General features: G+C 41.6%; 1 protein-coding gene across 4 annotated transcripts in view; it reads right to left on the bottom strand.

Annotated features, from left to right (window-relative positions):
- Positions 1-25,785, bottom strand: part of BCHE (butyrylcholinesterase) — a 1,038,257-nt gene that overhangs the window by 890,468 nt on the left and 122,004 nt on the right. For all 4 annotated transcript variants that reach the window (XM_044069992.1, XM_044069991.1, XM_044069993.1 and 1 more), the window contains exon 2: positions 22,830-24,348. In XM_044069992.1, the coding sequence (XP_043925927.1) occupies positions 22,830-24,325 (1,496 nt within the window). In that variant the 5' untranslated portion in view covers positions 24,326-24,348. The remainder of the gene's footprint in view (positions 1-22,829; positions 24,349-25,785) is intronic.

The following is a 25,785-nucleotide window of genomic DNA, read 5'->3' on the forward strand; positions in this document are numbered from 1 at the left end:
ACAGCTGAAACTGCCAAACTTGTAAACATACTATGAAAAATATGCTGCATTTTCATTAGCAGACATGAAGCATGTGATATGCTCTGAATGAGCATTACCTCTTTATAAAAAAAAAAAAAAAAGAAAAAACTCTTCTGATGTATCTTGTCAGAGATTTGGGATGCATGGCTAGCCTTAAAAAGGCCTTTGTGGTCATTAGCCTAGTAAACACATATGAACCTAGAGTTTCAGGAAACAAGAGCCAGTACTAATTTGCATCTTGAAACTTTTAGTTATCAGTGTGGAAGCTTAGGTCTGATTAGTAGATTGCAGCAACAAGGAAATGGTAAGGATTCTGATAAGGCTAACTGCTAAAAGGAAGAGTAGTTACCCTTATTACTGTATGAATAATGCCACAGCCAGCATGTCACATTCCAGAGACAAGCAAGTATAACAAGAAACAGGTAAGGCCACACTCAGGTAAGCAACTATGGCACAAGCTATTCCCTCACTCTTTTATTTAAGAGAGACAGAGACAAAATCTGAGAAGAAAAACGATGAGAACTAAGTACAGTGAATTAAAAATTAATAAATGTTAGCAGATCACACTTGTTTCTATGTATGCCATAACTCTTTATTTACTTTACTTATTTACTTACATGCTTACCAGGAGTCCATTTTCAGCAAAGACTCAGGGGAAAAAAAGCTCCAAAGTATTAGAAAACATTTTAAGAACAATAGGTTCATAGGTTGGTGGTACTAGGCTATCGGCCCTAGGGCCTATACAAGCCTAGCCATAACAATTCCCTGGCTATTTCTTCCTACAGTATTTAATTCCCTGGATCCCTATCTAGCAGGGCGACTGACGTGATTTCCTGGGGTGAATTTCCTATCTCCCATCCAATCATCAATGTTCCTTTTGAAGAGGGGCAAAGAGGTGCTCTGCTTGACATGTATGGGCAGTCTATTCCAGAGTCTGGAGAGTTTCTGGGTCAGGAACCTATCCCTCCAGCATGTTTTGTTCATTGTGATGACAAGGTTTAGATCCCTGGAGCGTGTGTCTCTGAGGGATTGGGATTTCTTTATGTGTAGCATGTCCAACAGATCTGGGTTTGACAAGGCCTTGTATGTTAAACAGAGAACGCCTATAAGTAGACAATATGCGACAGAGTATAGGTGGAGTTTTTTTATATGGTCAGCATAGGGCATCTGCTTTAGGCCTGTGATTCTTTTAGTGAGGTATTTCTTTGGCCTTTCCAGTTGTTGCAGATTTCTTGAGAGGTACATACCAAACAAGGTGTTGTATTCTATAATGGGTCTAATGAGGGATGAGTACAGTGGGACAATGACCTCCTTTTTTCTGGATGAAAAGTCCTTAGTGATGAGGTGTGCCACATAGAAGGATTTCCTGACTGTTGTGGCGATGTGGGTATCGAAGGTGAAACCACTGTCCACCTGTGTCCTTAAGTCTCTTATCACACTTTTGGTGTTTAGTGTACTGCCACTTATGTGGTAATTCACGGATACATGTTTTTTCCCAAAGGGGATAACTATACATTTCTTGGCATTGAGCTTTAGCCCTGTTTCACTAAGGCCCTTTTGTAGAATATCCACATCATTTGGGGATTCAATAATGGCTCCCAGTTTGCAGTCATCTGCGAACTTTGTTAGCCAGAGTCCCTTAGTGTTGGCCTGTACTTCAGAGAAGTAGATGGCAAACAAGAGCGGTCCCAGGACTGAACCCTGAGGTACTCCACTTGTCACTTGTCTGGAGCTGGATTTGGAGTCAGCTACTTTTACAGTGTGGGTTCTGTTAGTAAGCCAGTTGGAAACCCATCGAGTGACGTAGGGATAAATGCCCAGCTTAGTAAGTTTATCTATGATTCCAGAGTGGGGGATGGTGTCAAAGGCCTTGGCGAGGTCCAAATAGGCTGTGTGGGCCACCTTACCCTTGTCCATGGCTCTGGAGACAGATTCAAAGAAGTCAATCAGGCTCAGGAGACAAGATCGGCCCTTCTCAAACCCAAACTGCGTGGGGTCCAGTGTTTGAAGGTTGCCAAAGTCTTTGTTTATAAGTTCCATGATAATACGTTCCATGGCCTTGCAGATCAGGCTCGTCAGACTGATGGGGGCAGTAGTTCCTGGGATCCAAGGTGGATCTCCCTTGTGGAGTGGGATAACTGTAGCTGTGCACCACTCAGTGGGCATGAAGCCTGAGGTGAGGCTATGATTAAACATGACACTTAGGTGAGGTACCAGTTCATGTAGTACACAGCCTGGGATGTCATCTGGTCCCATGGATGCTGTATTCTTAGCTTTGGAGAGTGCGGTTTCTACCTGTGTGGCCATGATTACCGGAATTTGGCAATCTTTCAGTATTGAGATGGGCCCTTTAGGGGGTGAAGTTTGCACTGAATCGATATGCCAGGATATTGGGCAATATTCTTGGGATCAGTATATTAAATGCCATTCTGTTGTACCTCACAGCAGATCTGAGCATTGCCATTTAGATTCTTAATATAGCTATAGAATGCCTTGTGGTTGTCTTTGGAATCTTTGGCAATTTTATTTTGTAACTAGCTTAAGAGGATTTTATGAAGAATCTCAGCTTCTTACTGAGGCTGGTAAAGGAGTTTTTTGCATCCTGGGATTTTCCTCTTTTCTACAACAGTTTCTTCCTTTTGTTGTAAAGTTTGTTTATGGCAAGGGACCACCAGATTGGCTTCCTTTTTTTGGAGGACAGCATCTTGGTTCTATTGGGGATGGCACGATTCATGCACAAGTGGATATGCTCCTATAGTGCCTTAGTGTAGGATTCAGCAGTCAAACTTTCAGTTCCCATCTGCATGGGTGTCATGAAGTTTGTCACTTCTGACTTGAGTAGCAAGACATTGTCTTTGGAGAAGTTTTTTACAGAGGTTTCCTTACTGGGGTGTGGAATGTGGATGTCAAGGGTGATTAGCTTATGGTCAGACCTGACCAATGAGGGAGTGACCATAGGTGTGAAGCATTGATTTCCCATGTTGGTAATTACCAGGTCTAGGATATTGGAGCCCCTGGTGGGACTGAGGATTAGCTGATCCAGTGCTTTGGAATTTATGAATTCCAAGAACAGTTGGGCAAATGTGTTGGTACACGAGTAGTTTTTCCCAGTTAATGGCAGGGTAGTTGAAATCACCCAGTATTAGGGTGTTTGGCTGTATCTTAATATTTTCCAGTATGTTTAGAAAGATGTAGTGAGAATCTTGGGGCATGGTGGGGGATATGTAGCAAGCTACAATTTGGATTGCAGTCTTACCTAGTGTTAGTTGCACCTGGAGAATTTCAGACACATTGTGTTGGGCAACTAGCCTGGTGTTATGAATATCGACACTCCTCCACCTTTAATGTTTCGGTCCTGGTTTGGTGGCCGAAAAGTGTGGTAAGAGTTGTAGCCTGGTATTGCAGGGGTGCTCTCTGGAGCCTTGAACCAGGTCTCAGTTACTGCAGAGATATTGATGTTCTCCATTTTTAGGAGTGCATCGAGAGAGTGCATTTTCAGGTTTAGACTTCTAGCACTGAGTAGCATTACCTTCAGATTTTGCATGCTTGTACCTGTTTTGTCCTTTGAACTTAGCCTAAAAAAGGCGCTATAAGGGTGGCAAGAACCTTAGCCAGTAACCTGAATCCCAGGGGCGACAGGTGCAGACCATCTCTGGCAAAGCATCGTGGCCTGTCGATCATGTCATCCCAGGCAGACAGATACTGGATTCCCTTTGAATGACACCAGAAGCTTAGCTAATTGTTGAAGTCAATCATTTTGTCCTTATACTATGGTATCATTCTGGGGGAAGGCAGGATGCTACTCAGGGCTAGGGTCATACATGCCTGGGCCACATGATCTGAGAGCTCTTCCATGTCTCTTTGTGTAGTCCAAGGAGGTACGTCTCAAGTCATTCACTCCAACATGGACAATTACAGAGTCATATTTGTACATGCTGTGGAATGAATTGAGCGCATTCGTTATGTGGCGGATCCTGGCACCAGACAGGCAGCTGACTGTAATTTTCTCCTTGTTCAGCCTGGTGAGGGGTACATTAGTGTGCCTGACTATAAAGTCACCTATGACTAAAGTGTTGGGTATGTTGTCTTGCCTTAGGGACTGTAGTTGGGTGGCGCACTGGTGTTGTGAGCTATATGACACTGGTTTTGAGTGGTGTTTGTTTGTTTCAGCTTCGGAGGTCCTTGTTGCTTGGGCAGGTTACTGTTAAGGGCCTCCACATATGTGGGTTTAGTGTTGCTATGTGTGGGTGTTGGTGGTGTGGGTTTAGAAGGGCTATATGTTGTTGAGATGTAGTGCGGGTGTTAACCTTCTCCTCTTGACTGTCTAGCACAATCTTGGGTGGAGAGAGCTTTGCTTCCAGTTTGGCTATGTAAGTGAATCTCTCGCAGGTTGTAGTGTTGGGTGGTAGGAGAAGAGGGTTGTCTGTGTACATGGGGCAAATGCTGCATTGCCCCAATATGCCCAGATTCACCAAGTAGACAGGAGAAATCACTGGAAGCTGACCCTTGGACATGCCTGGTTTGGTGCTTTTTTTTTTTTTTTTTTTTTGTAAAGTACAAGAGCTATTTTCCCTTACCATACCTTAGCAAGGTACTTTACAATTATAGACTATTTAGAGCCTACAATTAATTTCTCCTTATTAACAAGGAGAGTTGAGTGCTTGTATCAGTTTAAGAGACTTCCTAGTGCTTTCCAGCAGGTTTTAAAGCAAGTGCTAGTCACAGGGATGCTTAAAGGTAAGATGAAAAAAATGGTTTATCCTAAACACTGCAGTGTGCACTAGAGGAGTTAGATGTGAAAGTAGGTAACTTAAGTTTTACCTGTCTAAAAAGTTAAGTTTTAGTGGAGAGTCACTATTTTTAAAACAGCAAGATAGACTGAAAGGAGGGTGGTCACTTTTGTATTCTGATACTAGGGAATACAGAAGGATGGCCAATAAATTTAAATAGTTGAAGGGGAGTGATTTCACAAAATGATAATTTTGTGCTTACTCACACAAGCCAGTAAAAACAGAGAGGGAATGAGATATATGGTCAAATTAACATAAGGGGAAGGCAACTATTAAGACGTTGTTTAAGAATGCTACAGTAACTGGGTAGGAGGGTGGGAAAAAAATTCTGCCTGACTCACAAGAGACAGAGCTGTGGTCTCTTTTCAAGTTTTAATATGCAGTTAAAAGCATAATACAAGTAAAACACAAGGTAAATAAAACAAATCACAGTATTCAAAATAGAAAAAGGCAATAAAGCAATACAACAAATAAAAAGCAAACTTACTGCGGTGGTGGTGCTGCGGTAGTGTTGTCGCCTCACAGTAAGACGTTGTCCTGTTCGATTCTCAGCTAGAGCGTCTTCTGTGTGGAGACATGCGTGAATGGGCGTACCTTCGTTGAAGGTTGTGCGTCAGGGCCGGCGACTCAGCACGTAAAATCTACTGCCAATCATTAGCGGATCGGAGTTCCGCTGTGGTGACCCCTAACTGGGAAAAGCCGAAAGACACAACAACAACCTTTCCCTCACGGCAAAGTGTAGCAGAGTCTGGGTGAGCCTTTCTAGTAAAGCTCTGAAATGTTTTATTTTACCCCTTAAATAGAAGGTTTAGTTCCTAGCTCCTCCCCCTCAGTTCACAGATGATTAACCTTAACTGACCTGTTCTACTGATCTGTATTAATGTCTGGCTGACTCATAAGAGACAGAGCTCTGGTCTCTTTTCAAGTTTTAATATGCAGTTAAAAGAAGAATATAAGTAAAACACAAGGTAAATAAAACAAATCAGAGTATTCGAAATAGAAAAAGGAAATAAAGTAATACGACAAATAAAAAGCAAACTAACCTTTCCCTCACAGCAAAGTGTAGCAAAGTCTAGGTGAGCCTTTCTAGTAAAAGCAATGATTTCACAATCTTCAAAAATAATATAAAAATTTGTGAACTTAAATAATTACACCATACTACACATAATATAAAAAAAGAAGTTATGTACTCACCATAACGTTCCATCTGAGTAGTTGTACTTCATTTGTCTTCAACCTTTGGGTCTCGGATCCACATCGGATCCGACACAGCCACATTTTCCAACTATGGATCCAAGCTCCAGACTCCTCCACTTACCCATAATGCCCCTTTGTCTCCCTTCTTCCTTCAGATCGAGTTTGTTGCCTAAGAGGTATCAGGTACCTGGCCCAATATCACCTTATAACAAAGAATCTCCATGACACTCCCAGGCCTAGACTGAGTCAAGGCCCACACACTTTATGCAAAGCTAAATGTATACTGAACCAATGATAAGGTCAGGGGGAAGGAGGTGGGGTTGAAAACAAATAGTACAACTACTCAGATGAAATGTTATGGTGAGTACATAACTTCTTTATCTGAAGTAGTTTACTTCATTTGATCTTAAACCTGTGGGACAGAGTCCCCAGCTACCAAAAACTTTTGGGTGGCCCTCATGGAAAGATATTCCGGAGCACCGCAGAGCCAAAAGATCCACTGTTCCTAGACACAATGTCCAGCTTGTAATTAGAAATGAAGGTGTGAGATGAGGACCACATAGCTGCCGAGAAGATATCGACAGAGACACCCTAGACCAGAAGGCAGCTGATGTAGCCATAGATCGGGTGGAATGTGCTTTCACTTGTCCTGGTAGACACCTATCCTTCACAGCATAAGCCCGAGCAATGCATAGAGAAATCTAGCAAGCAATTGTTACCTTGGAAACTGGCTTGCCTAAAAAGGGTTTAGTATAAGACACGAATAGTTGCTCTGACTTACGAAAGGGTTTTGTATGGTCTAAATAAAGTCTCAATTGTCTATGGACATCAAGCAGATGCAGCTTGTACTCCTCTTTGTTCTGGAAGTTGGGGAAAACTGGTAAATTTATAGTCTGATTAATATTGGCTTCAGAAGCCACCTTAGGAAGAAAAGATGGATTAGTGCGCACCGACACTCTGTCTTTGTGAAAGATCATGTAAGGCACCTTAATAGAAACAGCCTGAAGCTCTGACACTCTTCTGGCTGAGGTAATGGCCACCAAGAAAGCAGTTTTCCAGATTAAAAATTGCAAATCATATAAAACAACAACAACAACAAAATATATAACGAATAACGACAATGGCCACAATACAAAAATGTATTAAATAAACTTGGCGCCTCGGCTGAAGCAGCCTTCAAAGAGTAAAAAACAAGTCATAAAACACCATTTAAATACACAATAGACAAGCCTAAGCAACCAATCAAATAATTACTTAACAGCTCATTCAATTAAATATTTCCAATTGCATTCCTTATTCAGACCAGAGGGCTCCAAAGTACCATACTTTAATATAAAAAGAGTCACATTTTAACAGCTTTTCTTTCAAAGTAGTGCATTCCCCCAATTTCACTTCTACTTTTTTGAATACACATCCTTTTAAAGATTCAGGATAGGAATTATGTACTACCCTACAATGACCACCCAAGGAGCTATCTAACTTATTATTTTTATATCTCTAATATGTTTTTGTAAACGAACCTTAAAGGTTCAACACGTTCCCCTATATAAAACATATCACAGCCACATTTAAGAATATAGACAACACCAGCAGTATTACAACTAAATCTATCCCTAACATCAAACCTAAAACCATTAATATAAAAGAAAGAGTTAACTAAACATTTACAAACAGAACACTTATTGCAACAGTAAGTACCATTACCCAAACTACAATTCTGACTTATATTAACTTCTGGTAAAGAAAAGTAATTATGTACTAACATATCATGTACATTTCTTGCTCTCTTATATGAAACATCAACATAGTTAGGTAGCACTGCTTTGAAAGCTCCATCTCTCAGAACATGGGCCTAAAACATTGAACATGTTTAACAATCTCAGTAATAATATTAAAAGTAGTCACAAAAAAATGTTTTACTTCTGACTATCTTGATTATAGGATGTAGTATTAGCTACTATTTTTTCTTTCTTAGTATATCTCTGATTTAAAGGGCCATATTGGTATCTCACCTCTATTATTCTATGTTTCGCATCCAAGACCATCTTTTTGTTATAACCTCTCTTTAAAAACATGTTTTCAGTTTCAATTATTTCTTTACAAAATATGTCATCGGCACTACACAACCTATGAATTCTAAGAAATTCATTATAAGATAGCACCGCCATTAAATGTGAAGGATGCCAACTGGTTCCATATAGGAATTGATTCCTCTGATTAAATTTTCTGTGGAGACTAATCATGAAACCTTTGAGATTAATATCCAAAAAGTTCACATCAGGGCCCAATTGTATGCCATCAAACTGAAAACCCATTTGATTAAGCTGTAAATCATCCACAAATTTTACCACATCATTCTGATTTCCATTACATAAAGAAATCAGGTCATCAATAAATCTGAAAAATAATATAACTTGTGATCTATAGAACTGATGGGTGTAGATATATTCATCTTCAAATTTGGCCATAACTAAGTTGGCATACATGGGGGCAAAAGCTGCCCCCATAGCCATGCCCTGCAACTGGTGAAAAAGATCACCATTAAACATGAAGTAATTATTCTTAAAACAAAAAGAAACTAGTTCCATCACAATATGTGACATCGGAGTGTCTCCCAGAAAATGAAATAGGGCTTGGAGGCCTATATGATGTTTAATATTAGTATAGAAGCTCTTAACATCCATACACAGCCAAAACATTTTGTCATCCCGAATCTTGTTTTTAATTTTTTCCAAGAAATCTTGACTGTCTTTAATGTAGGAAGCTGTATTCAAAACATATTTTTTCAAATACTGATGTAAAAAAACACTATTTTTTTAAAAATATATATTTTTTTAGCTGATACTATAGGCCTACCACTTAGTTGTTCAAGGTCCTTGTGCATTTTGGGTAGACAATAGAATACCGCTATATACTATTATCTACCTTAAATTTTTTATCCACATCCTCGGTAGTGAAATAACCCAGTTGTTGACCCTTATTCAACAAGGCCTGATACTCCTTAATCGCCTGTAAATAATTAGATATATCACATTTTTCATACACTTCCCTATTATTCAAGTGTGCATAGCACATATCAAAGTACTGTGCAAAACACATTATTACTATCTGGTTACCGTTGGCTTAACCATCATCTTTTTATCATTACAAAATTCTATAAAGGCTAACCACTGTTGCTTGGTCAAATTAAACACACATCAGATTTATTATTCATACATCTCCAATATAGTTGCTCAATCTCAAAATTCAATGTGGAGATAAAACTTTGTATGCTAGTATTTGAAAAAGGGGGAATGAAATCACTTTTAACCACAATATCACATGTATTAAATAGACAATAAGCATTCAATTCATCATCAAGCAAATCATCCTGTGATGAGAAATAGGAATGAAAAGAATCATCCAAACTATCATTACATTCCATGTCAACAGGGCAGATGCCCTGATGAAAGTAATGTGCTAAATGCAATTTTCTACTTAAAAGAAAATTTTCACTTTTAAGTTTATACAATCTATGCAATGCCGTTGGAATAAATTTAAGTCCCAAATTCAAAACAGACAAAACAGTATCCAAAATTTTACAATTAGAAACATTAACAATGAATGGACTAATATTAATATCATACCACTTAGTTCCAGCATTTCCTCTTATTGTACTGTCTCTGATGCTTTCTGTCATCATTTTTATGTTGCCCCCCAGTCCTTCCAACCTCTTTTTTCTGTTAATGAAATTAGGTTCATTGAAACCATGGTTCCAAAAGCATTTATCTAAGTGTGTAGGATCTTGTGCCTTCGGTAAACTGGGAAAATGTTCAGGCCCTCCTTCTGCTCCTGACTGTGAATCTACTTCATCCGACGTCGCAAAAGAAACGGAAGGAGAGACGGAAACATTGTTCATATGATTACTGCCCCTCTTACCATTGGCTGACTTCCTATGGTTCTTGCATTTCCATACACACGCTTGGTCACGGCTGTAGTCCTTAATATCCCTATTAATTTTGCGGCTCTTATACTCTACTACCTCTCGTTCCAAATCCACCAGTCTGGTGCTAAATTCACTAAGCATACTGTCCAATTTAGTCACAGAAAGCGATTTTTGCAGCTCCGCATTCACCAGACTGATATCTTGCTTTAGCTGCTGTTGCTTAAGTTCATGTCTATGTATAAGAATGCGTACCCACTCCATGGAGCACCGATGTGCTGCCTCAATCCATCTTTTGCGAAAAACAAGGTCATCGGGATTTTGTAAATCAAAAGGTGTGGTGGGCGTCTTACAATCTCGTAGCCCTGTCGATGTTATATTAAGTTTAAAATATCGTTGGAGGCACAAAATGTTAATATGTGTACTTGCCTCTTTAGATAAACTCTCCAACTTGTCCCTGAGATTAAGGGCTTCTGCCAAAAACTGGTTAGCATTCAAGGAACCCACCATTAAAAATGGATTATGAGAAAGTCGTTCTCGTTCCCCCATAAAGTGATCCAACACATTGACCGGCACCTGAGTATCCACACCAACATTTCCTTGAATAACAGAGGCTGTGGAGACATCCATTAGCTTGGAAGCTCTCTCATTTAACTGCAAGACATAGTGTTCCATGTTTGTTTGGCTAGCATCACCAACATCCTCACAAAAAGGTTGTGGTAAATTATTAGTAGGATCCATGGCCTTAACACCAAAATTATAAAACAAACAAAAAATAAAAAATATATAACAAATAACGACAATGGCCATGATACCAAAAATTTATTAAAAAAACTTGGTGCCTCGGCTGAAGCAGCCATCAAAGAGTAAAAAACAAGTCATAAAACACCATTTAAATATACAACAGACAAGCCTAAGCAACCAGTCAAACAATTACTTAATTAACAGCTCATTCAATTAAATATTTCCAATTACATTCCTTATTCAGCCCAGTGGGCTCCAAAGTACCATACTTTAATACAAAAAGAGTTCCACATTTTAACAGCTTTTCTTTCAAATTAGTGCATTCCCCCAAATTCACTTCTACTTTTTCTAATATATATCCTTTTAAAGATTCAGGATTGGAATTTTGTACTGCCCTAAAGTGATCACCCAAGGGGCTTTCTAACTTATTATTTTTTTATACATCTCTAATATGTTCTTGCAAACAAACCTTAAATGTTCTACACGTTTTCCCTATATAGGTTCATAGGTTCATAGGCAAGTACTAGGCTATCTGCCCAAGGGCATTTATAAGCTTTGCCAGAGTGTGTTGGCTTTCGCCACCCCCTTGGATTAGTTCCCTGTGCCTCTGACCAGCAGAGCCATTAGTTCCCTGTGCCTCTGTCCAGCAGGGCCACTGCAATGATCCCCGAGGTAAATTTTCTGTTTCTCATCCACCCGTCAAGGTTTCTCTTGAAGAGTGCTAGTGAGGGACTCTGGCTGATGTATATTGGAATCTTGTGCCAAAGCATGGGGAGTCTCTGGGTCAGGAATCTATCCCTCCAACATATCCTATTTATCGTTGTGGTAAGGTTTATATCCCTAGAGCATGTGGCTCTCAGGGATTTGTCTTTTTTAGGTGGAGCATATCCATCAATTCTGGGTTGGACATAGCCTTGTATGTCAAGCAGAGATCACTTCAGAGTAGGCGGCATGCAACCGAGTACAGCTGGAGTTTCTTTAGTCGGGCTGCATAGGTCATCTGTTTGAGGCCAGTAATCCTCTTGGTGAGGTACTTTTGTGGTCTTTCTAGCTGTTGCAGGTGTCGTGTAAGTTACATCCCAAATGGGGCATTGTATTCTATAATGGGTCTAAAAAGGGATGAGTAGAGAGGAACAATAAACTCCTTTGTTCTGGATGCGAACCCTTTTGAGATTAGGTGGGCCGCATAGAAGGATTTTCTAACCACCTTGGCAATATGTTTATCAAAGGAGAGATTGCTATCTACTTGGGTCCCCAACTTCATGCTACTCAAGTCAGAAGTGACAAACTTCATGACACCCATGCAGATGGGAACTGAAACTTCGGCACTGTACGAGCACATCCACTCGTGCATGAATCATGCCATTCCAAAGAGAAGCAAGACGGTCTCCTCCAAAAAAAGGAACCCAATCTGGTGGTCCCCTGCCATAAACAAACTATACAATAGAAGGAAAAAACTGCTGCAGAAGAGGAAAATCCCAGGAAGCAAAAATCTCCCTTACCAGCCTCAGTAAGAAGCTGAGATCCCGAATAAAATCCTCCAGAGCTAGTTACGAAAATAAAATTGCCAAAGATTCCAAGGACAACAACAAGGCATTCTATAGTTATGTCAAGAATCTAAATGGCAATGCTCAGACCTGCTCTGAGCTACAACAGAATGGCATTAAATATACTGATCCCAAGCATATTGCCAATATCCTGGAGATTGATTCAGTGCCAACTTCGCCTCCCTCTCACCCTCTAAAGGCCAATCTCAATACCAGAAGATTGCCAAATTCTGGTACTCACAGCCACACAGGTAAAAAACGCACTCTCCAAAGCTAAGAATACAGCATCCATGGGACCAGATGACATCCCAGGCTGTGTTCTACATGAACTACAAAATGAACTGGCACCTCACCTAAGTGCTAAGTGTCATGTTTAATCATAGCCTCACCTCAGGATTTGTGCCCAATGAGTGGCGCACAGCGACAGTTATCCCACTCCACAAGTGGGGATCCACCTTGGACCCCAGGAACTATCATCCTGTCAGTCTGATGAGCCTGATCTACAAATCCATGGAACGCATTATTATGGAACTTATAAAAAAAGGCATTGGCAACCTTCAAACACTGAACCCCATCCAGTTTGGTTTCGTAAAGGGACGATCTTGTCTCCTCAACCTGAATGACTTCTTCGAATCAATCTCCAGAACCATGGACGAGGGTAAGGCGGTCCACACAGCCTATCTGGACCTTGCCAAGGCCTTTGACACCATCCCCCATTCTGGAATCATAGATAAAACTTACTAAGCTGGGCATTAATGTCTGTGTTACTCGATGGGCTGCCAACTGGCTTATTAACAGAACCCACACTGTAAAAGTAGCCAACTCAAAATCCAGCTCCAGACAAGTGACAAACGGAGTACCTCAGGGTTCAGTCCTGGGACCGCTCTTGTTTGGCATCTACTTCTCTGAAGTACAGGCCAGCACTAAGGGACTCTGGCTAGCAAAGTTCGCAGATGACTGCAAACTGGGAACCATTATTGAATCCCCAAATGATGTGGATATTCTACAAAACGGCCTTGCAGAAACAGATACTTGGTGCCACAGCCATTGGCTCAAAAGCTCAATGCCAAGAAATGTACAGTTATCCTCTTTGGGAAAAAACATGTAACCTTGAATTACCACATAAGTGACAGTACACTAAACACCGAAAGTGTGATAAGGGACTTAGGGACACAGACGGACAGCGGTCTCATCTTTGATAACCACAAAGCCACAACAGTCAGGAAATCCTTGTATGTGGCACACCTCATCACTAAGGGCTTTTCATCCAGAAAAAAGGAGGGCATTGTCCTACTGTATCCATCTTTTATTAGACCCATTATAGAGTACAACGCTCCGTTTGGTATGTACCTCACAAGACATCTGCAACAACTGGAAAGGCCACATAAATACCTCACTAAAAGAATCACAGGCCTAAAGCAGATGCCCTATGCTGACCGTCTAAAAAAACTCAAGCTACACTCTGTCGGATATCGCCTCTCAGAGGCAATCTCTGCTTAACATACAAGGCCATGTCAAACCCAATGCTGTTGGACATGCTACACTTAAAGAAATCCCAATCCCTCAGAGCTACATGCTCCAAGGATCTAAACCTGGTCATCACAATGAACAAAACATGCTGGAGGGATAGGTTGCTGACCCAGAGACTCCCTGTACTCTGGAATAGACTGCCCATACATGTCAAGCTGAATGCCTCTTTGGCCCTCTTCAAAAGGAACCTTGACGATTGGATGGGAGATAGGAAATTCACCCCAGGGAGCACATCAGTCACCCTGCTAGAGAGGGGACCAGGGAAGTAAATATTCTGGGAAGAAATAGCCAGGGAATTGTTATGGCTAGGCTGGTATAGGCCCTAGGGCCGATAACCTAGTACCAACCTATGAACCTATATCACAGTCACATTTAAGAGTATAGTCAACACCAGCAGTATTACAACTAAATCTATCCCTAACATCAAACTTAAAACCATTAATATAAAAGAAAGAGTTAACTAAATATTGACAAACAGAACCCTTACTGCAAGGGTAAGTACCATTACCCAAACTACAATTCTGACTTATATTAACTTCTGGTAAAAATTGTAAATCAACTGAGGCTGCAGGTTTGAAGGGTGCAGAAACCAATGCCTGTAACACTAAGGTAAGATCCCACGAAGCCATAGGGTCCTTAACTAGAGGTCTAAGTAGAAAAGCACCTTTAAGAAAAGTTTTACAAAGTTTAGAAGAAGCCAAGGAAGACATATTCACCCCCACATGGAAATTAGATATAGCTGTCAGTTGCACTTTAACTGTAGAGGAACTAGCACCTGATGAAAGATGCTTGCCAGAAAGCTGAAAGAGGTGCCGTGAAAGGGTCAAAAGCCCGCTAAGTGGCCCATATGGAGAAACATCTCCATTTACTATGATACACTTTTCTGTTTTGTGAGCCGCACCCAAAATGGACTTTACAGGAGATGACAATCTGGGAGTCCTGATAATCATGGGAACCGGAGCAGCCAAGCCATGAGTTTCAGACTGTCTAGATCTGGGTGAGGGATCCCTGAGGGATGAGAAAGAAGATCCAGAACTGGATCCAACGTCCACAGAGGAACAACTAGATGAGACCACAGTGAGGAGAACCAAACCTAGCAAGGCCAGAATGGGGCGATGAGGATCACAGTGCTCCCCAGCCTTCGAGCTTTCTGAAGAACCTTCGACATAAGGGGAAGCAGAGGATAAGCACAGAGGAGTCTGGAAGGCCAAGCATGAACTAGTGAGTCTCTCAGGACTTCCCCCTCCGGGGGGGGGGGTTCAGAGCGAAAAACTCACTGTATTTTTAGTTGGAAGGAGATGCGAAGAGATTGCAGCAAGGCTGGCCCCACTTTAGAAAGATCTGTTCCACTACTGAAGGATTCAGAGACCAGTTGTAAGGCATCAGGACAGATCTACTGAGCCTGTCCGCAAGAATGTTGGACTGCCCTGGAATGTGAGTTGCTACTGGAAAGTGGCCGGTGGAGATCACCCATTCCCATACTCTCATCGCTTCTCGACAGAGAGGATAAGATCTGGTCTCCCCTTGTTTGTTGATGTACCAGACTACTGACATATTGTCTGTCTGAATGGCAATTGTCCCTAGAGGAAGATGAGCATGAAGTGCTTGCAAAGCAAGAAGGACCGCCCTCATCTCTAGAACGTTGATATGCAAATCAGTCTCGGAGGGGGACCACGTGCCTTGGACCATGCTTCCCAAGCAGTGCCCCCCCACCCTAGCTGGGAGGCATCCGTGATAACCTTGATTTTGGGAAAGGCAGGGGATTGAATCCACCACCAAAGGGAGTCCTTGCATACATTTGAGATTCTCACTGGAAAGGAGAGGGGAAGGTCTAACAGGGACCACTGGACGGCAGGTGTCCACTGAAGAACTGTTATATGAAGGTGAGCCATTGGCAGAAGATTGATCGCAGCCACCATGGAACCCAATGACCTTAGAACTGCTTCGGTGGTAGAGACTTGAGCATAAAGAATTTGTAACACATGTAATGACATGTGCTATATAGTTCAGTGCCCTCACCGAACAGGTCGCTGAAGCATATACTCACTTCCCAAAATGGTCCATCACTCTTGATTCTTGATCAAGGGGATGAACCGTGGAGCTCTCCTGTGTGAGCTCCTTCTTGGTGGTGGCCACCACCATCATCGCATTTACCGGTGACCCCTTGTTCCAATGTGTACTGTCTGACAGGGGGCTCAAAGGTTTGTCAAGGCACTTAGGAATGGGCTCTACAGTGTTTGGCTCCTTCCATGCCCTAGATGTTATCAGATCCAGGAGTGGATCTGCAGGAGGGGACACCCAGGAGGTAGATGTGCCCGAGCCGAATGCCTCCAGGAACACAGACTTATCTGAGGTCGGTTTTGGGGCTGACCACCCCCCCCGGCGAAGGAGCTTGATGACGTCTCCAAAGGAGACATCCTTCGGGGTAGGTGACCTTGGGGAACCTTCGCCTTCATCCAAGTCCGTGCCCTCTGTGAGGGTCTCTGGAGGAGAGTCCAAGTGCCTGCTCTTACACGTACATTTAAGGGGTACCTCCTCAGGGGGACTCTCTGAGGAGGACTCACAAACCTCTTGTTATTCCACTGGAACTTCCTGGGGCATAGCAACCACGGGCTATTCCTGAGATGGCAAGATGGTCGGAACTGCACTGAGAGCCAAGGGGGTCTGAACAGAGTACGAGGGTGAGATGGTCAGAGGCCTCGACACTCTGAGAACCCTCTCCACCACATCAAATGTTGAGGGGGAACAAACTTCCTGGGGCATACTGGCGGGGCCCGTTCACCCCCCTACCTGACAGGGGAGTCGGAGCAGAGCCTCCAGGAGTTGAGATGCCAAGTGAAATGCTCCGCTCTGAAGCACTCGAAGCAGAGAGCACCTCCTCGGATCCTACCCCAAGGCTACGGCTCCAACAGCTGGGATCCGATTCCGTCGGATCTGACAAGCTCAAGGCAACAACCGGAGTCAAGGTACATGGCACAGTCAGCGCCGACCCTTTGATCCCGAGGGTTCTCTGATCCAAAAACTCCGAAACCGCCAGTCAGATCAGAGAAGTAGTTACTGATCAGAAAAAAAGGTTGCAAGGAGCCCCCCTCCAGAGGGAGAGGTCACCGGCAAGACCCCCATCTGGATCTGAGTGCAGACAAATCTCCGCATCATCTTGTCCATCTCCGCTTCACTGAGACTCTGGGTGGAGGGGGAGCACACCACTGAAACAAGTCGGGAGAGCCAGTGAGGAGAAGACCTAACTGGGGACTGGCTAAGAGTCTCCTTGGGCTCGGGGAAGAACCTGGGTGAGTGCAAACAAGGAGACCCAGGCCTACTTGGAGGCCTAACTTTGGGTGGCAGACCCACCTGTGACGAGTGGTCAAGGGACCACTTGCGAGACCGGCCTTTCTTATACTTATCTCCTTCCACGGACCTCCTGGTGGGAATTTGAGTCCATGAGGCTGGGGAAAAAAAGTAAATGCAGCAGCCACTGCTACCCCTGCTGGGGAAGAAGGGACTCTAGTCCCTGTGGAGGGGAGCAAACCCTTTAGAATGAGTTTGTCCTGCCTGTCCTTAAGTGCCCTGGGGTTGAAGCCAGCACAAATAGGACAAGGGGACTTAAGGGCATCTGCACCTAGGCAAACCCCACACATCCACCGGAGATAGCTTATGGCCGCACTCTGTGCATTTCCTAAAGCCTGCCTTAGGGGCTTCTGCCATCCCCGAGTCAGGCCCAAACACACACACACACACACACACACACACACACACACACACACACACACACACACACACACACATGCACTCACTCTCTAGATAGAGAAAGAGAGGAGGAAGCTTTTTCTTTTTTTTTTTGTCCGACGCAGATGGAAGGACAGGTAAGATATAAGGAAGAAAATAGGAAGAAATCAGATAGAAAAAAATAAAGTTTGTTCACTTACGCGACCTACTAACTGGAGCTCATAAACCACATTTGTAACCACGATGGTGGCAAACGAGATCTGAAGGGAGAAGGGAGACAAGGGGGCATTATGGGTAAGGGGTGGAGTCTGTAGCTCAGATCCACAGCTGGAAAATGTGGCCGTGTCGGATCTAATGTGGATCCGAGATCCACAGGTTGAAGATGAAATGAAGTCAACTACTTCAGATTATTCAGTCCAAAAAACAAGGAAACTCAGTGATGAACTGCACAGTCACAAAAGACAGACAAACTTGAAGCAAAAAAGCTGTGCAGAAACACGGAAGGCAATCAATATACATAAAATCAGCAGACTTTAATATTGTTGTAAGCGCTTTCACACACTATGGTGCTTCATCAGACAACACTAGATCTCTAAAAATTTCATTATATACATTACATTCCAAAAATTCAAATCAACCAATAAAAACTATCATCTCATTAAGACAGTGAACAATATTTAAAGTGCTCCACACATAAAATAAATGCATACATATATACATAAAATATATAGAAGGTCTTAATGATACTGTTTCCATTAAACCAGCACCAAAAGAGCGTAAATTAATTAAAAATTATATTGTTTGGTCTTCTATATATTTTATGTATATATGTATGCATTTATTTTATGTGTGGAGCACTTTAAATATTGCTCACTGTCTTAATGAGATGACAGTTTTTATTGGTTGATTGGTTGATTTGAATTTTTGGAATGTATATAATGAAATTTTTAGAGATCTAGTGTTGTCTGATGAAGTACCGTTTGCCTACATCAGATTATTGGTTAAGAATAGATACAAACTACATGACAACTTAATCATTAGAGAAACTGCAGCCAGTTTATAGAGAAATTAAAGATAAGTTACTATCATGCAAACAGGACTTGCAATAAGAAGTGAGAGAAAAGCAGCCTTATGGTATATTTAGAGAGAAAGCCTGGGGGGATAAATTGACAGAAGTAAGGAAGTGAGTGAAGAAGGGACAGTAAAGATGTGCAAGGTATGAATAGGTACTTGTCACTTTTATGTATATAGTTTACCCTGGTGTCAAGCAGGAACAGAGCCAGCTTTTGACTAGGAAATCTTTCAGAATGGTTTTGAAGAATGGATGGGAAGGTACTGATTAGATGGGTACTTGGAAAGAGTTCCAGGCTTACTAACATTGTACAATAGGTTCATAAGTTCATAGGTTCATACTAGGCTATCTGCCCGAGGGCATTTACAAGCCTAGCCCATAGTTTTGTGGCTTACGCCACCCCTTTAGTATGGGGAACTATACCCATTATTTTGCTGTGCCTCTGTCGAGCAGTGACACTGAGGTAATCCCTGGGGTATATCTGCGATCTCCCATCCATTGGTCAAGATTTCTCTTGAACAAGGCCAGCGAGGTGCTCTGCCTCACATATACCGGGATTTTATTCCACAGCATAGGGAGTCTTTGGGTGATGAATCTATCCCTCCAGCACGTCCTATTAATAGCCGTGTCGAGGTTTAAGTCTCTCGCCCTTGTGGCTCTGATGGATCTAGATTTTTGAGGTGAAGCATATTCATCAAATCTGGGTTTGACATGGCCTTGTATGTTAGGCAAAGGTCACCTCTGAGCAAGCGGTGGCGACTGAATAGAGCTGGAGTTCTTTCAGTCGGGCAGCATAGGACATATGTTTGAGACCCTTTATCCTTTTGGTGAGGAACTTTTGTGGCCTCTCCAGCTGCTGCAAGTGTCGGGTCAGATACATTCCGAATGGGGCATTGTACTCAATCATTGGTCTGATGAGTGATGAGTATAGGGAGACTATGACCTCCCTTGATCTAGATGAGAATCCCTTCATGATAAGGTGGGCAATGTAGAAGGTCTTCCTAACTACTTTAGCTACATGGGTGTCGAATGACAGACTACTATCAACCTGGGTCCCCAGGTCCCTGATAACTTCTTCTGTGCTCAGTGGATTGCCACCTATTTGGTAGCTAGGGGTAACCTTGTTTTTCCCGAAGGGTATGACTATGCATTTTTGGCATTTAACTTTAGGCCATGGCTCTGGCACCAGTTATCCGCTTCTGTGAGACCCTTCTGAAGGATATCTGTGTCAGATGTGTTTTCTACTATGGCCCAGTTTGCAGTCATCTGCAAACTTTGTCAGCCATAACCCTCCTGTGTTTGCTTGTACTTGGAAAAGTAGATGCCAAACAAGAGTGGGCCCAGGACTGAGCCCTGTGGTACACCACTTGTGACAGGCTTTGAGTCTGACATGGCGCCAGCAACTCTGACCCTGTGGGTTCTGTCACTCAGCCAGTTTGCAACCCATCTTGTGATGTATGGGTTAACATTTAAGCTGATGAGTTTTTCAGTGATACCCGAGTGGGGTATTGTATCGAAGGCCTTCGCCAGATCGAGGTAGGCTGTATGGACTGCCTTTCCCTCATCAATGGCTTTGGTGACTGTTTCGAAAAAGTCAACCAAGTTTAGAAGGCATGATCTGCCTTTGACAAAGCCAAACTGGGATGGATCCAAAGTCTGCAAATTTCCTATGTCTTTATTTATGAGGTCCATTATGATCCTCTCCATGGCTTTGCAGATAAGGCTTGTCAAGCTAATGGGCCGGTAATTTCCAGGGTCGGTGGAGGCACCGCCTTTGTGAAGTGGGACCACAGTTGCAGTGCGCCACTCCCTGGGTACGTATCCAGAGGTATATAAGTATATAAAATGCCCAAGAGATTACTTAAAGCATTATTTGCTCAATGGTTATAACATTATAAGTATTCACTTCAACAAACCTGAGAGATAGTAGAAAGTCACAGGGTCTGATATGCACCGCATTATACATAAAAAGATCTGAAAAATGTTGTGTGAAGAAATCAAAATGGATGAAGCAGAAATGCCAAGAATAAGAGTGGTATGCAAACTGGGTAATGATTTCAAAATTCATCAGAAGAGTAAAACGGCCATAACTACAGTAACAGTAGGAATGGCTTTGTAAATCTGCTAAAGATAAAGAGAAATGCAAGAAAATGACACAAGTCTGGGTAAAGAGGTGAGGACTTTATTAGCGATAAACTACAGGTCAGTGAGGAAGTCAAACAGAAAAGACAGAAATGCAGTCTGTTAAACAAAAGTCAGGCCCAGAACTCTAAGCATGCTGGCTGTCCTAGATAGTATGTACACACTGGAGCAACAGTGTTTCCATAAAGACATGTAATGCTTCTGGGACACTCGGTTGTTTTACTTCCGGCTTTTCCCGGTTAGGGATCGCCACAGCGGAACTCCTGTCCTCTAACGATTGGCAGTCAATTTTTATGATGCCAAGGTGTCAGCCCGACACCCAACCTTCAACGAAGGCACTCCCATTCACGCATGTCTTTTGAACGCCACTCGACCACGGGGAGGACTTGTAGACTCCACACAGAAGGCTCTCCAGCTGAGAATTGAACGGGAGAACCTCTTGCTGTGAGGCGACAACGCTACCGCTGCACCACCACTATTTACAAAAATAAAATGCAGCAATATTTAATAAGTATGCGCCGCCTTATAAGAAAATGGCCAAACATTTCAAAACTAACTCTGAGAAACAATGTAATCCTAAATTGCAGATAAATATATCCTTCTGCGAGTCCAATATGGTCAAGCTAGAAATCATACATTTCAGTTTTAGTGTTTTATATACAGATAGTGCTTTAGGTAGGTGAGACAAATAGAAACGTGGGGAAATAACATTCTCTCAATTTACAAGCAGCCATACTTCTGTAATCATCCTGGGTGGAACACACAGAAATCTCACTTTTCAGTTTCAGTGATTTTGTTTAGCATGTGTTTTGGGTAGATGAGCCAAATGTAAACTTGGAGTAACAATGGTCTTTTATATCACAGGCAACTATACCATTAAGCATTCTGGATGAAAAAGAGCACAATTCTACACTCTGGCATTGAGTTTGAAGACTCACATTATTAGTGCATTGTGGCTGACTGCTGAATGCTGAATGCCTATTGTGCCTGAATGAATGTTAAACTGATCAACAGTGCTAAGTAGTTTATTTATTTAACATTTGTTGACCAGGAAAGTCCGACTAGGACAGAGCCTATTTTCAGTGGAGGCCTGGGGAGAAACACTCCAGACACATGTTTTTAGAATGTGGGAGGAAACCGGAGTACTTAGAGGAAACCCACACGAACGCAGGCAGAACATGCAAACTCCACACAGAAGGCACCCCAGCCAATAATTGAACCTGAGAACCTCCTGCTGTGAGGTGACAACGTTAACCGCTGCACCACTGCGTTGCCCACTGGCTAGGTGAGGGACACAAGCAAAAACATAGCCTGAGTTTAAGGGTGATTTCCACTGAGACAGTATGAGACTGTACACAGAGATTTAATTATTTTGTCTACTCAGAAGTTCAAACTATTACAGATGATTTGTGACAGAGCCTAAGAGCACCAACTCCAGTACGCGTTTATTACCTGTTACCTGTGTGTAGACTTAGAAATGTATTTGTTGACTGAGCAGTATAAAAGAGTTTGTATCCTGAGCAGCATTATATTCTTACCTATTACCTGTGCAGACTTGGATGTTTGTTTGTAAACAGTCCCTATAATGTTTAATTTATTTCCAAGTTCATTATCATTCTGTGTGTGAATTATGAATTTAAGACACCAGTAACATTAATGCCCCACGAAATTATTGAAAAATAAAAGCTTCCGCTGATAATGTTAAAACTCTTCAATACATAAAAAAACAGCAGCAATAGCATTATTAAACTAAATGATTTTTTTAATGCAAGTGGCATATTAACAAAGGAAACAAAAATGGTTATCTATATCTGTATTGAAACTGTGTATTCTCCCACCAATGCCTCCAACTCACATCATTTTTTAAATTAGTGTGAAAAATGGAAAATGCCGTTGAAATGGATCACAGGATAAGATAGCAAACAGGTGTTGCCTTTCTTAAAATTATTTTTCTTGCTGTTATACTGACACTGCCCACAATGATGTGTATGAGATGTTGGTTTTAAAAAGCTTTTGATAGTAGTAAAGTACTCATGAAATGATTTTCTGAGAAGCTGAACTATGTGCAAGTAAGACAACTATACTCAGTACTGCTTTAGGAAGGAATTGGAGAAATATCATTTTCATGTTTAACTTACCCTGTTTTAGCAAAACTTCCCCAGTAGTGCATAATGTTTCTGCTGAGTGCTTCCTCACTTGCAGTGTAATCTGACGGCTTGGCCAGTGGAAGTCCAAATACATACTCAATCTCATAACCATGCATGACACCCATCCATTCTGGCCATGCAAGATTGGATGATCGATGGTCAAAGAAATACAAGTAAACATTGTTTCCATTTTCTGCAAAGTTTTGGGCGAACTCCAGTACAGGACAGATGACATTCTGATCCCCAACAATATCATCCAAAGCATCACGATTCTTTTCAAGATTGTGCTCATCTGCCCAGTCTGTATACTGAAAAATTACAGATTCGACTCCAAGCTCACTTGCATCTGGAAGGGACATTTTTACACCTTCTAGAAATTCTGATCTAGTAATAAGACTTTCATTATCTTTACTGAAACCGGGAGCCCCATAGACTAAAAAGTAAGTGCCTTCATCCTTGTTAACTCCAACTAATGCATTTGTATGTTTAAAATGTCCTAGCTTATTCAGTGCTCTGGGGTCATCAGTTATAAAATCACCATCAATTATTGGTACAAACCCATACCTAAAAATGACAGCATATGGCAAAACATTAAAGTCATTGTTAGCTATGTCTTCAGGATGTTTGTTTCTTAGACAGTTAATTATTTCTGTGTCATTGCTGTACGGGCAGTCAAGAATTCTAGCTAAGGCTACAGTCCTCTGTTTTGCTTCAGAACTTGATAATACAGCCCAGGGAGCATTTGCACTTGCACTTTGCAAAATAAGTCGAGTAAACAGGTGATGACTTTGAGGAGAGATCACATGAAAGTTGACTGAAGCCGCACCTGCACTTTCTCCAAACAGCGTAACACTGCTGGGGTTCCCACCAAACGCAGCTATGTTGTCCTGTACCCACTGAAGTGCTAGTCTCTGGTCAAACAACCCAACATTTCCAGGAGCTTCCTGACTTGCTGGTACAGCCAAGAATCCTAATGCACCTACTCTATAGTTCATTGAAACTACAATCACACTTTCAGTGAAAGCCAAAATCTTTCCATCATATACGTCTAATGATGCTGCCCCAGACCAAAACCCACCCCCATAGATCCATACCATAACAGTTGCATTATGTGGTTTTGGTACTGGAGTCCATACATTTAGGTATAAACAGTCTTCGCTCATCTCTGTATTTGGATTCCACATTTCTGCTCCTGAAAATCCAGGAAATTCTTTGTCTATGTACTGGTAGCAAGTTTTTCCATACTTTGTTGCATTCCATACATCATGCCATGGCTTGTGTGGCTCGGGTTTCCTAAATCTAAGTCTTCCAATGGGAGCCTCTCCGTAAGGGATTCCAAGGAATGCAGATACAAAACCATCAAAGACTGGTATAAGAGTTCCTCTGACTTTGCCATTTGTAGTTGTAATTATATTTTCTTCAGCATCTGCTTTCACTACCACAGCATATATAACGTACCATATTTGTGCAAGTTTGTAATATCGCATTCTGAAATTTCCAACTCATAAAACTGGAAAACAATGTGATAAACAACAATTAGAAAACAGTCAGACAATCAGTTTATGAAGAAAGTCACCATTCAGCTTACTATAATTGACTCTGCTTGTGCACATTTAAATGAAAATAGAAACATATCATACATAACTTCTTGCATGAAAACAGGCCATTCTCAGTAGGTCTCAATTGGACAACAAAGGTAAATAAATAGCATGTATCTAAACAGATTATGTGCTTGATAACACTGTGTAAAACAATTTTAAAGTAGGCATATACCTACAGTATACAAAAAAGTTTATATTTTGTCTATGTGTTTAAAAAGAAACACATTCGATCTTTCAGGGCTTTAATAAAGTAGTCTAGCAGGAAATATACACTGCCAGGTTTGGACATCAAAAGGCATGCAAGCTATGACCTAAGAGTATTAGACAATACAGCTAAAGGATACACAGTCAAATCACAAATAGTGTACATTTGATAGAAAATATGATGAAAAAGATTGGTTGCTGCAAAGGGTACTGCACTTTACCCCATCGGTGCAGTGAGGTACTGCACTTTGCCCATAAGGTGCAGTGATCTTAAAGCTGGTTAAGTTACATAGGCACAGTACCCCCACCCCCCTCCCCACACACACACACACACACACACACACACACTGTGATTCCATATCACACAAAATGTGCTTTATTACTTATTTTGAAAGTACCCTTCAACATTTTTTTTCTTTTGATGTAATCTTATGCATTGTATCCAAAGGTCGATCTAGTATTTATCTCTGAAGAGTTCAGAATTCATACTGTGCCAAACTTAAGCTTATACAAATAAAAGCATGATGAATCTTGAGGAATACCACTAAACACAATCTTTGAAGAAAAGTACAAACCACCCACCTGACATCCACAGATTTCTCAACAAAGAAAATTTCAGGCCAGGTTTGTTAAATTCACACCAGTCCATCAAACATGAAAATAAAATATCATCATCAAAATAACAAAATATTAATATTCTCATTACTTTTCTTCAAAATGAGGTCAATGATGTCCTCATTTCTTTTAAAAGGGGCACCTTTTAATACTCCAACAAATGTAGTCTCTCTGCTATATCCCTGTGATGCTGCCATGGGGTAAAAAAATGAAGTTTTTTCTTGTTTACTTCATTCAGACTGTAATATATTTGTAAGTTACATTTAAGCCCCATGGAATCTATAATATAAATCAAATTGTGAAATTGCACTTGTAAGACATCTTAGCATCACCAACAGAATTTATGTAATACTCAGAAATATGTACTTCAATCTGACATGTCTCAGGAAAAAATGAATTGCTTGCTCGTCATTTAAGGGAGTTTGCAATGGTGCAGACAAGAGCTTGTGATCCTAGTGCTGCGAAAAAAGCCAGTTGCAAGGAAGTAACTACAATATGTGAAATCTTGTAAGTCTTTTTGCCATTTT

Source organism: Protopterus annectens, chromosome 4.part1 (assembly GCF_019279795.1).
Source record: "Protopterus annectens isolate FY-2018-M chromosome 4.part1, PAN1.0, whole genome shotgun sequence".
In the NCBI taxonomy this organism is placed as follows: Eukaryota; Metazoa; Chordata; order Ceratodontiformes; family Protopteridae; genus Protopterus; species Protopterus annectens.